This window comes from Pinus tabuliformis, chromosome 6, assembly GCF_031772625.1.
Source record: "Pinus tabuliformis cultivar Carrire ecotype Pingquan chromosome 6, CPIR1, whole genome shotgun sequence".
Classification (NCBI taxonomy): Eukaryota; Viridiplantae; Streptophyta; class Pinopsida; order Pinales; family Pinaceae; genus Pinus; species Pinus tabuliformis.
This window is the reverse complement of record NC_142292.1, coordinates 1,365,045,305-1,365,059,292: the sequence shown is the minus strand read 5'-3', so window position 1 is coordinate 1,365,059,292 and position 13,988 is coordinate 1,365,045,305. Positions and strand designations below refer to the sequence as shown.

General features: G+C 32.5%; 1 protein-coding gene across 1 annotated transcript in view; it reads left to right on the top strand.

The window, feature by feature from the left end:
- The window catches only part of LOC149263700 (methylesterase 17-like), an 87,634-nt gene extending 75,430 nt beyond the window's left edge, over positions 1-12,204 (top strand). Inside the window, exons 2-4 of the mRNA XM_089389873.1 lie at positions 11,021-11,161; positions 11,513-11,644; positions 11,926-12,204. Coding sequence (XP_089245999.1) covers positions 11,021-11,161; positions 11,513-11,644; positions 11,926-12,204 — 552 coding nt within the window. The remainder of the gene's footprint in view (positions 1-11,020; positions 11,162-11,512; positions 11,645-11,925) is intronic.
- The last annotated feature ends 1,784 nt before the right edge of the window (positions 12,205-13,988 follow it).

The window sequence follows — 13,988 nt, the reverse complement described above, 5'->3', positions numbered from 1 at the left end:
GTGGTGCTACCTTTTGGTCTGACCAATGCACCTGCTACCTTCATGTGTTTGATGAACAGTGTGTTTCACAGATTCTTAGACAAATTTGTGTTGATATTCATAGATGACATTCTGATTTATTCTCGATCAAGAAAGGAGCATGAGGAACACCTTAGATTGGTGTTGCAAACTTTGCGAGAACATCAATTGTATGCAAAGTTTAGTAAGTGTGATTTCTTCAAGGAGGAGATACAATACTTATGCCATGTAATCACAAAGGAAGGAATTGCAGTAGACCCTGAGAAAATCAGAACTATAATGGAGTGGCCCATACCAAAGGACGTGGCAGATATTAGGTCCTTTATGGGGCTAGCGGGTTATTATAGAAGATTTGTGGAAGGCTTTTCAAGGGTAGCATACCCTATCACCTCCTTACAAAAGAAGGGAAAGGTATTTAAGTGGACCTCAGAATGTCAGCAGAGCTTTGAACAGCTCAAGCACTTACTCACCACCGCGCCCATTTTGAGTATAGTTGATCCTAATAAGGATTACGTGGTCTGCACTGACGCAAGCAAAGAAGGCGTGGGAGGAGTGTTGATGCAAGAAGGAAGAGTGATTGCATACGAATCAAGGAAACTAAAGGAACATGAGCAGAAATACTCTGCTTACGACTTGGAGCTGGCAGCTGTTATCCATGCACTGAAAATGTGGCGACACTACCTTTTGGGAAGGAAATTTCTGTTGTTAACAGATCACCACAGCTTAACAAACTATTTCAGCCAACCCACCTTAAATACGAGGCAAGCTCGTTGGGCCGACTTCTTAAGCGGGTTTGATTTTGAAATTAAGCATTTAAAGGGGAAGGAAAACCGTGTAGCTGATGCATTAAGTCGGAAGGTACAATGCGTGTGCAGGATTTCGGTTAGTAAATGGCAGAGTACTCTACATGAAAGGATAAAAACAGCAGCTGATCAAGATGTTGTTTACCAGCAGATTAAACAGCAAGTACAACAACTTTCTGGTAAGGAGATACAGCAGGGGTATGAGCTAGATGATGCTGGAATGCTGTATTTTAATAAAAAGTTGTATGTACCCAATGAAGATAGTCTTAAAAAGCTAATTCTGGACGAATTTCATATCATCCATTACACCGGGCACCCAGGGTACCAGAAAATGGTTACCGCACTTCGGAAAGAATATTTCTGGCCAAAAATGAAGAAAGAGGTAGCTGAGTATCTATCGCGATGTCTAGAATGTCAACAGATTAAGGCGGAGCATTTGCATCCAGCAGGGCTGCTACAACCCTTACCCATTCCGGAATGGAAATGGGAGACTATCTCCATTGACATTATAACCGGATTGCCTCGAACGAAGAAAAATAATGATTCTATTATGGTGGTAGTGGATAAGTTAAGTAAGGCAGCACACTTCATACCTGTGCAATCCACGTATAAAGTCGTGAAAATTGCTCATATCTTTATGCAAAATGTGTTCAAATTGCATGGACTTCCGAAGGTAATAATCTCTGATTGTGATGTTAAGTTCACGTCAACCTTTTGGAGGACATTGTTTGCTGAACTGGGAACACAGCTGAACTTTAGCACAACTTATCATCCCCAGACCGATGGCCAAACGGAACGAGTAAATCAGGTAGTGGAGGACATGCTGAGAGCATGTGTTATGATGAAACCAACTCAATGGGAGGAATACCTTCACCTGGTCGAATTCGCTTATAACAATGGATATCATTCCTCAACACAGTTGAGTCCTTTTGAGGTCCTGTATGGGCGGAAGTGCCGCACACCCTCCAGTTGGGGTGGACCTGAGGATAGGTTACGAATTGGTCCTGAAATGCTCAAGGAAATGGAAGACACAGTAAAGAAAGTGCGTACCAAATTAAAAGCCGCTCAGGACAGACAGAAAAGTTTTGCTGATCGAAAGAGAAGGTTCAAAGAATTCCAAGTTGGGGACCATGTGTTTGTAAGAATTCAACCTAGAAGGAGTACCTTGTAGTGGAGCGGATGTGCCAAACTAGCACCTCGCTATTTTGGACCCTTTCAAATCTTGGCAAGAGTGGGGCGAGTAGCTTATCAGCTCGCCCTACCAAGCCATATTAAGATCCACAATGTTTTTCACGTGTCCGTATTAAAACAATACGTTTACGATCCTAAACATGTGATTCAATGGCAGAATGTTCGGGTAAGAACTAATCTGATCATGTTAGGTAAGCTTTGTTCTTAAACAAGAAAATAACTAAATCTGTTGCTAATTGTAGGTCGAGCCGGAAGGCGAGGTTCTGGTTGAACCACTGACCATTCTCGACCGGAGAGAAGTGCAGCTGCGGAAACGGGTTATTTCCCAAGCTAAGGTCCAATGGCAGCATTATGGGCCTGAAGAGGCCACTTGGGAGGATGAGGAACTCCTTAGAGAAGCTTACCCGAATTTGTTTAAGAGAGACAGACATCGGGACGATGACCAATCACAGGAGGGGGAGATGTGATGACCTCAGACTATGTAAATGTGAAAATCTACTGTGGTAAAAGACAGTAAGACAGTTGTTGTTTATGTTTTAAAAAAAAACAAAACTGTGACAAACTATTTTATTAAAGTAATTTAAATATTTTCTTGAAATGTTGGCAGCCTCTAGGAGGTAGATTTAAAAGAAAGTGATCAGTTATAATAACTGATGGGAACTACCCTCCCAAAAACAGGGAAAGTCCTGGCTGTAGGGGTGAAGCTCTGTGCTGTGTGGACAGATAGAGGAGACCTTTTCCAAGAAGAGGAAAAAGGAAAAGACAAGAAAAAGACTGGTTAAGTCTGGTTAGGACCAGATAACCAAGCACAAAGTGCACAAATCTTGGTGAGGGCTTGAGGCCTGCAAGATGGCTCGGGGGGAGACTTCCGTCTGAGAGATGGATCTCATGGCTGGGTGGAAGAGCATAAACAAAGTACAGGTGACTTGCTTGAGAAACTATTCCTGACTCAGGTGAACCAGGTACAGTTTCAAGTTGCAGAGTCCCTGATTGAATATAAATATACAGTGAAATTTACAGTAGGTAAATATGGATTATATTTCATCTTCCTAGATGCTGTTAATGTATATACAGTGAATTTACAAGTAGGTAAATAAGGATTATGTATCATACTCCTAGACACAGTTATTAAATACAGCGAACCTACAGTAGGGTTTCATTATCCTAAACACTGTTACAATTGCTTAAACGACTGCACAGGTGTAGTTTTAAGCGAAAAGGCAGATTATAACTCGAGAGGCATAATCAAGAAACTAGCCGTGTGGTAAACAAAGCTACAATAGGTGTAGTAAATTTAAAGACTGGTCATAGAATGAGAAGGGCAGTGGCCCAAGTAAACCGACTAGTAAATGGTAAACATCATGAACCAACCTCGTCAGAGGGATGGAGGCGCTGTGGTAGTATCAGAACAACAATAATGGAATGAACAAATGCAGAGCTCTTGAATATAAACAAGAAGATATTTAACGTGTTGACAGAACGAGTTTGGAATGCTCGGAGCCTGAGCAACGAGCGCCGACTATGGTCGGTAACTCATCAACGAAAAAGGAAAATGAACTCATAGCGATCATAGTATTGATTGTTAATATGAATAGAAACAAATAAGTTATTCCACATAAGGGAAATTATTGTAAAAACTGTGTAAACATAGAACAAGAACCACATTTCATTCCTGTACCTCGGTGTTATTAAACTGCAAATGTTTAATGATGCATTAAGTAAAGAAAACAGAATCGAACCCCATTACAGAAAACTTTGTACATGATCTGTATATATATATATTTACGGCATTGTATAAAGAAAGAAGATGCATGATATGGTTATTTTATTTAACCGAGGGCATCTGGTCTGAGTCTAACAAGACGAGAACAGCATAGCAAATGCCAGATGGATGCCTCGAAACGGTAGACATAACCTGAGCAAATTCATGAACCTGCTATCGTTAAGATGAGCAGAAATAGTGGTAAATAAACAAACTATCATTCACTGTTCTGAGAAATGATAACACACAGAGTACATTCATGAAGTACGCAAAGCATTTGTTACCCTGGAAACATAGACAATGTAACAGTTCCGCAATTAAATAACAAAACATAACACCCAGGTGGTGAAATCGTGCAAGAGTAACAACTGTGCATACATTAATACAGAAAAACCTTGAATTAGAGCATGAATCCGACAGTCCAGGTCTATGCGTTACGGCTGGACCCAATGTCTTATAATTTATATCAGAAAACACCAAACCAAAGTTCAAGCATGCCACAAGGGCAGTATTATAAACAAATGAAACCGTAAGTGCGTTTTGTAGCACTCAGAAATAGAAACTCCAACGTGAAGAAAAACTTAACAGTGTGGGTCATAGAAATCAACCAGACATCAAGAAGTACCGAATGCAACCGTGAGGGTTCTCTGTGGAGAAATACCTCGACTTTGAAGCAAGGAAACCCTCGCTCGAACAATGGTCTGCACCAAACCATAACATAATCCACTCAAAATCATGGACTTTGAACCCTCATATGCAGAGCAAGGCATGTTATGAGTTGAGGACTTACCGTGGCCGCCAATGAGGGTCAAACCTTCGAGCTTAGCCACCATGGCTCCGGCTGAGGGGGTTGAAAAACCCAGCTGCACGCCCTGACCACAAAATAGAACAACATCATAAGATTCATCACATTTAACTGGGAACTGTAATGATTACTGTAAATTTCCAAGGTCGGGGGTCAATACCTGTAAGGGCGTATTGATGTGCACCGCGCAGCCTTCGGAGGAGAGGAAGGTTGCAAACAAAACGCCGGTGGTATCGAACCAGGAAATAAACACAGAAGTGGAGCTAGAAGAGCCAAGGAACAAATAAACCCTGAGTCGACAAAAATGAGTTTTATATGATGACTTAAACCCTTGAAAACATTCCAACCCTCCGATCCAAGAGAGCCATCGTGACCGTCCATCCAAGGCGGGAAAGCAAAGCGGGAACGCCGGGAAAGCTGTGACCGAGGTGTCACATGGCTGAAGGGACAATCCATGCCACCTGCCGTGGTGTGGACCAAAGACATTAAGGCGACGGGTTAGTTGGCACCTGCAGAGACTGCGGCCAGACAAACAAACCCCGCGCTGCATTAATACAACTACATAGTAGGGTAGACTAACGGCTGGGAGCCACCATAGTCCATGCCTGTTTAAACTCATATGACAGCGTAAAACATATAGCATAACATTTGTATACAAGTTATAACGATGACAAGATGTTAAGCCAGCTAGCTGTACAAATCATGGTATAAATTATGTGCACAAAATATGTTTCCATACGCTATGTAGTTGGGCATGTAGTCATGTATAATGCATACATCATATTGGTAATAGATTCTTTATATGGTTATACATTGAAATTTTTTTTGGGTGTGACAGATAATGATTCACATTGAGTTGAGGGTTGTTGTGACTAGGCTATACGAGAATGTTATTGCCAAACTTAGGACTAATGAGAGTTGGTTAGAAGTAACTAATAAAAAATATCGAAGTTAAGCAAGGGCATCCCATATCCCCTACCCTTTTTGGCATTTACTTCGATAAATTAGAAGAGTGTTTTGAAGCTACAAGATGTGATGGCTCCAAGCTCACAGGTATGGTCATTGCTCTTCTCCTTTATGTTGACGATAGTTTTCTTCTAGCCAAGAGCCCTGATGATCTCAACAAGCATCTTAGAATCCTCCCAATATTTCTACTCCAAGATGGGTATGATTGTTAATACCGACAAAACTAAAGTAATGAAAATCAAATCCAAAAGGACCAACAATGATAATTTTATTTATGATAATAACTAGTTTTAGAATGTTTCTTCATACAAATATCTATGAATTGACATTCATCATAAACTCAATTGGAATTATAACATTGAGAAAAGGATAATTGGAGGTTGGAAAGATTATTATGGCTTGAAAATAATTGTAATCGACAAAAATTTGGGTATGAAGTAAAAAAAATTCCTCTTTGAAACTCTCGTCACCTTTTGTTATTTTATATATGTGTGTGTGTGTGTGTGTGTGTGTGTGTGTGTGTGATTTTCGGAGTTGCAATATATCTAGATAATTGAGGAGGAAAATTGAGTTGATCCAAAAGAAATTTATAACCTACAACCTCAAGATTAAAGGAAATACTCCCTACCCTATCCTCTTGATTGAACCCAGATTTTTCCCCATTGAAAGCATGGCTATAATTAGATGTCTCATGTATAAGAAGAAGTTATACAAAATGGAAGCTAAGAGGTTCCACAAAATTGCTTCTAACTCTAGCCAAAAACCTGACCACTCGCTCAAGAGAGGTTGGCATAAGGATGCCTAGTCTTGACTAGCCCACTCGAGGGTAAAGGAGGAGACCATCTTGGATAATAAGGATAATATTAGAGATATTATTACTTCCAAATTTAAGGATAAGTTGTGGGATGATAAGAAGTTAGAGGGAAAAATGAAGCTAGGTATTATAAGGAGGTGATCAGCCCCAACCTTGATAACAAGAATTATCTTTTTGTCTTGACTAGTGCTCAGAAGAAAAGTAACATTGTCATGATAAGAACTAATTCTCATGAGTTTCAAAGTGAAACCGAGCATTGTCCAATTTCAAAAACACATTGGGATGAAAGAGTCTATCACATTTGTGATAATAAGATGGTTGAAGATGAAAATCACTTTCTCTTGGATTCCCTAGCTTTTAATCACATATTTTCTAATTTCCAAAATCTTTGTCACACTACCATCCTTATTGACTTGTTAAGTAAGCAAAATTATGGCAATCTGGGAATGCTTCTCTCCCATATTTTCGATCATAAGAATAAAGGCTTAAAGAATTTTTACTAATCTCTTATTTTTTTAAGGTCTTAATAATCTTAATAGAGGTTAATCATCATCACTCTCTTCATCATCATAATAAAAATATACATCAATTATAATTAGAATATTTATAACTTTTGAAAAATAATTAACTCTTTATTTCATTATAGATTTTTATTTTATAAAGTTGATTTTTTATTTTTCCTCTGCATTTTTAACCATATAAATATATTTTTCATCTATTATATTAAGATTAATGACCTTTTAATATTATATTATAGATATATAAGAGATATTTTTGATCTTTTATATTAATATTAATAACCTCGTTTTTAACTATATAACCATATAAATATATTTTTCATCTGTTATATTAAGATTAATGACCTTTTAATATTATATTATAGATATATAAGAGATATTTTTTATCTTTTATATTAATATTAATAACCTCTTTTATATATATCTATATATATATATATATATATATATATATATATATATATATATATATAGTTAAATGTCATTTTATTTGCTTTATTTCAATTATTAATCTCTTCTATTTAATCATTTATATAAATTTGATTTTTTTTTTTAATTTTTTTAATTATAAATACAAATTTAGAAATATTGAGATAAAGTAATAATATTTTTTTTAATAATGAGATCATAATTAATTTACTTTTTTAAAAATATTTTTATTTGTGCGTGTATATATACAAAATAAATTTTTCAAGAGGGTGTAGTTAGAATGGCAAGGAGGAGTAGCTATTATCTTTTTTAATAGGGGTTCTATCTCATATAGATTGACATATTTGCTTTTTAAAAATAATTAGAGCAAACAAAGTCTTAAAACGTAACCAAGATTTCCAGAGAAAAATTATAAATCTGACTTTCTCAAAATAATACTAGAATTTTTATTATTTTTCAATTAAAATTATAATTTCATTACACTACAACCACTTAATATATTAATACAAAATTATTTTCTTGGTAATTAACCTATACACTAAAAAAATATTTTTAAATATTTTTAAAATTTCAATGAGAAGATGGAAACCAACCTTTCAAATAACTCAAAATCCCAACTACTTCACATTAGTGATAGGAGGAGAGTAATACAAAAATTGACATATTAATGAGTCAAAACCAAACAAAATAATAATAATAATAATAATAATAATTATTAATATATATATATATATATATATATATATATATATTAAATTTTACATATTTCCGATTAAATTTAAAGTTGATTTTCTTGTTGCAAAGTAGAGTGGCATATAAAATCTGTACGGTTTTTACACACCTACTCAACATCTCAGGCTATAGCTGCAAGAGATGTGTTTATTAATTACACAACACTGGATGACGTGGGAATATTTAGTGTTTTCCGCGGTTGATGTTAATATTTGTTCTGTCTTGTTTTGAAGTGCCCAAAATTCCGAGCTTGTGCATGTTTGAATAGGGATTAAAAAAATTATTATTATTTTTTTGGTTGGAGTTTTTGGTGTTAGAATCCCGTGGAAAATATTGTGATGAAATTTGTTAAGGTATTTTTATTATGTAGTGGTTACTTATCAAATTTATGATTTTATTGAATTTTTATTGAATTTTAAAAAAATTAGACTCGAAAATCTTACCAAAAATACTTTTAAAAAATAACACTAAAAATAACTCGAAAATTAAATAACTAGTCTTAAATTCAACCTACAATCATGCCATGTCGCCATTTCAATATTCCTGATTTTTAAAATCAATGAAATTAAAGCTTATAGCTTGATGTTTAAAGTGCTTTTGGAAGATAGTATCTCATTTTGTGAGCGGCCAATAGTATTCAGTTGAAAGCAAAAGGCTTTTAATAAATACAATAAAATTGTGTTAATAAAGTACAGAGTGAATCCATCTAATTAAAATTATAATTAAAAAATATATTTTAAACAATTGTCTAATTTATATTTATAATTAATAAAAATAAAAAATAAAAAATATTTAAAAATAAACTTTTTAAGAACTTTATAAAAAATTTATAACTTTTCTGTTTTTAACTAAATTCGAAAAATTTTGTTTCGGAAAAAACATTACAATATAATTTACAATATAATTTAGGCAGTATAAGAAACATATTTTTTTTATTAGCAATACAATAATGCAAGTATGTTGTAGTTTCTGATTTAATTATACAATTCATATAATAAAACCGCTGTTTGTTTTTTTCTTTTTAATTTAGGATGTAGGTTTGAGTTTTTCCTGGGAAGTATGTTGTAGTTTTTGATATAATTATACAGCTCATATAATAAAACGACGGGTTTTTTATTTTAGGATGTAGGTTTGAGTTTTTTGGAATAGAAATATTTTTAAAAATATAAAAAAAAAAAAAAATTATAATTTTTTTCACATAAAAATATAATATTTTTTTTTAATTATCATTTATTTTATATTTTTTTAAAATTAATAAAAATTATCACACTTCACATTTCTTTTTTAGAATAAGTTGTACTATCAAATAAAATTAAGACAATGAAAATGAGATTATTGATATTTTATAATATTTTTAATTAAACTAACCAAATATTAATATTAATTTTTATCTTTTATTATAATAGACATTATTTTTTTATATATAGAATATTTTATATAAAAGAGAATAAAAATTACACATGATCTTGGTGGCGACCTAGAAAATGTGCCTATCTTGGTAACAATGATACTATACTTTGTTATCCATCTGAGTACAAATAATTATTTTTGTTACCATTTCTTCTTTTCTTACTCTATTTTTAATAGAAATGACCTGAACATTCAATAAGCTGTTGCCAGCTAAATAGTGTTGCAAGATGCAGACAAGCACTTCCCAATCCTAAGTATATAAATATTGTATTAGTTCTTTTAACACTTTTTTTTTTTTCCAAAGAAAAAAACACTTCTTTATTAAAAATAAAAACCTTTACATTTAACTGGTTCACTTTTTGATGATAATCATTCAGCAAATCCTACAAAACCATGATTCAATTAGCTCATCAACAGAGCCATAAAAAGCAACAATCAATAACAAGGACATCACTTTCCCAGAGGCAGTCTAACAAAGAATAGAAATAAGAAGATAAAATATGAAAATAACAAAAACAAAATAGAACTTCCTTAGCAGTGCATCCAAAAATCTGGGGGCAGATCACCATACTTACACCTCAGTTTGACCATTATGTTTTTTTGGGTTTGGAAGTTATGAAAATTTCAGTTATATTTTGAAAGTTTTGGCAGGGATTTCCTAAATTCAAGTAAGAATTCATAATTTTATGCCTTTGGAAGTTTTTGATGGTGTTGAATCTATTTCCATCATTAAAAATATGATTCAAATATTGTCTCTACAAAAAATTTCGAATTCTTTTACTTAAATTCCAGTTATTTTTGGCAATCCGAGCAATTTCTCATAGACCACTCCCCATAAAAATATCAATCCAGGAAAGATAAAAAATCCATATTTGTACAGAGCATGAGTTAGTTGATTTTGTTCTCTAAAAACATGTTGTAAGGTGATATCAGCTAAAACAGAGAAAAAACAACTTAGTGTTTTGCATCCAGTTAACCAAAAAGGACCTTGAAAACATTGCTCCCTGAATCCATAAAATGATTGTCAATACTTCTCGAACCATTAGAATCTTGTCGATTTCAAACCAGGAGGCACACTGTAAATTTTTCTCTGCAATTGAAACCGGCCACTTATTACCAGAGCAGTGTGAAAGTAACATTTATTTTTCCGGGACTGTCGCATCAGTGAGGGTTCGTTAGTATAGTGTTCGAGTTTCGATTCTGGCTGGTATGGAGGTTCATTCTTATCTGGTCTATAATTCGATTGACACGCACGATTTTAAATAATATATTTTATTATTTGTAAGATTTTAAATAATAAATTTATTTTTGTTAAATTGAAGCTTTTGTGATTTATTTTAAATTTATATTAAATTTATGAGAAATTCTTTCAGCTTTTTAAACCAATCAATAAATTTTCATAAAAATTATGTTCAACCAATAAAAAAGAAGGCTAAAATTAAAGAATGAAAAGCGTGCTGAAATTGAAAGTCCTGGGAGCATACAAATATTTTGGGCCTTTGTTGATTTAAATTTTACAATTTTCAAAATTTTTCTGTCTGACAGAACTTTATAATTTGTATGGAGACACAGATAGTGTTAGTGGGACACAGCTTGGGAGGCATTAGCGTAGCCAGTGGATCTGAAGATTTCCCGCATCTCATTGCGGTAGCAGTGTATCTCTGCGCTTTTATGTTTCGGGGTGGAGAATCCATGCAGCGAATAAAGGAAATTGTAAGGATTTTAGCTTTTACAAACATATAATTAATGAAATAAAATCATAGATACAGTTGTGAGTAAGAGAAATTTTATGGTTTTTTTAATGAAATAAAAATATAGATACAGTTGTGAGTAAGAGAAATCTTAGGTTTTTTTTAAATATTTGTTAATTTGTTTTAAAATTGGTTTATTTTTAAATATATAGTATTAAATGGATGATATTAATTTAATTTAAATAGATGATATCATTAAAAAAAATTAAAGTGTTTGATTTTTCAAACTAAAATAGTGACCTACAATACTAAGAAAAAATATGAAATATGAAATCTTTAAACAATACCCTGTTAATTGTCTTTGCATTTGCAGATGCAACGGGACAGAGATATTGCTAGGAAACTTGAATATAACTTTGGTAATGGCAGGGAAGAACCTCCCACATCAGGACTAGTGCCTAAAAAGTATCAGAAGGATTTATTCTACGGTACAACCTCCACATTGGTAAGTGTATTTTTTCTTTATTGGTTGATTATAATAATTTGCTACTAGTTAGGTCTACTAATAACAATTTTTTTTACTGTAACCTCCATATTGATAAGTATATTCTTTTACTTTTAATTAGTCATATCAATATTCTTTTACTTTTAATTAGTTAATTATATTAATCTAGTACTCGTTAACTCTACTAACAACATTTTACCTTAAAAAATAATCAAAATATGTCATCATATACTATTATTATGTTGAAAGGAGTGGCACTAAATATAATTTGATGTTGACAGGATGCAACTTTGGCTTCTCTGTTGCTCCGACCACGTCCAACCAGAGCAGTGACAAACCTGAGCCTGGAGACCACAGATGAGCGGTATGGGGTTGTTCCAAGAGTTTATATCAAAACTATTAAAGATAACGCGCTCTCTCTTGCCGAGCAAGAAGAGTTCATTGCCAATTCGCCACCAAAGAAGGTTTACAGCCTCGACACAGACCATAGTCCATTCTTCTCTACACCGGAGAAGCTGCATAGTCTGCTATTGGAGATGGCCAACACATACTGCTTATGAATGCAATTAGCCTCTTTCACATCGAACGAAAAAACTTCGGAGGCTTGCCTTTATCAGAAATTTAGTATTTAATTAAATAAAATTTAAATATATAAATAAGATAATAAATGTCACTCTCACTCTGTTTCGTTGTTTGGGAGAAAAGTTTGGCTTGGTCTCAAATCTAAATTTTGTTATTTTCATTTCTTTTAATTGCGAATCTGAGTGAGTAAAGGTAGGCCAGTAAATCTTCATTTTCAGAAAAAATAAAAATATAGACATATTTTAAATAAAAATCTAGGTTTTTAAATTGTTATTGTTATTTTGTATTAGTTGGGCTTAGCATTAGAATTTGGATTTTTCTTTAATTTTTTTTATGTTTTAGGGTTTTATGTTTCCTAACGTTATATTTAAAAATTAAATTTTTCTTTTAAAAAAGATGTTTTCATAACAAATTAACCCTTTATCAATAAAATCTTTATTAAAAAACTACTCTTCAATTACATAATTTTGTTAAAAAAATTCACAAGCAAAGAAATATTTTTTCACATTCTTATTTTAATTGTAATTTTATTATTATTTTTATTATTAATTTAATTTATTCTTCATTAATCATTATTAAAAAAATCTTTATATGATTTACCAATGTAATGTTTAATGTTCTTCCAATTTTTATCAATATTAATTTAAACTTTACTATTTTACATATTTTAACCACAAAGATGGAATAGTTAAATATAAAAAAGTTGAAAATGAAATGCCCTCTTATTTTTGAATGAATAGATTAAAGAATAACTAAAGTGAATGGACCTATTAGTCATGAGAAGGAGAAATTTGTTTTCCAATTCTAGTGAATAATGAAATATTATATTCTTGGAAGAAAAGAATAATCATTCAATAGTTGTTTAGTTCTTACCATTATTTTACTACATATGCAATTGACATCAAATTTGTGGATTGTTAAGATTAATTGAATTTTGAGGCATTAGTTATTGTCATCAATTCAGTTATAAGAAAGTACAATGATGCAAAAGATCATTATCTTTCCCCTCAACAAATACATTACTAAGTCTAAGTTTGAATTGTTTTTCACCTCTTGTAGAGTCATGTATACTTTATTTTCATTATTATAGAATTTGCAACTATATGTTACAAGGTTACAACTATTTTGTATGACTTAAAAAAGTATGGTAATTATAAAATTGCTCAATCATTTTATGGTATGATTTCAAACTTAATTAGTATTTTCAATTATAAAAAATAAAATAGGCTAAAAAGTGTGAACACTAACCTCCAATCCAAGTTCCAGCAAGCATGGATTTCAATATGCTGAGAACCTTAAATTTTATTGGAACCCAAATTTAAAATCATCCAACACCCAAATAGATTCTCTCATTCTTGAATTGAATTATTTCCATTATTTGTGTTACAAGTTCCTTGTTCCAAAATAAAAAAATATATATTAATAAGAAAAAATTACTTCAATTAACTTCACAGAAAACAACTAAAAACCCGCATATACATTCTATTATAGTTCAAAACACTACAAACAAAAATTTACTAGTACATTAAAAAAAATCAAACTACACATAATATCTATGGTAATAAAAATTGGATAAACTAATAACTTGCCCTATAATATCAGACCTTTGAGTATTTGGCAACACAACGATCCTCTGAGTATTTGGCAACACAGCGATCAACACAAGTGCATTCTCCTATGTTTAGTTCACCTTCTTTATGTCTCCTTGAAATTCATTTGTCATAGAAAGTCCGAGTAAGCTTATGGAAAAGCTCAACTTTGT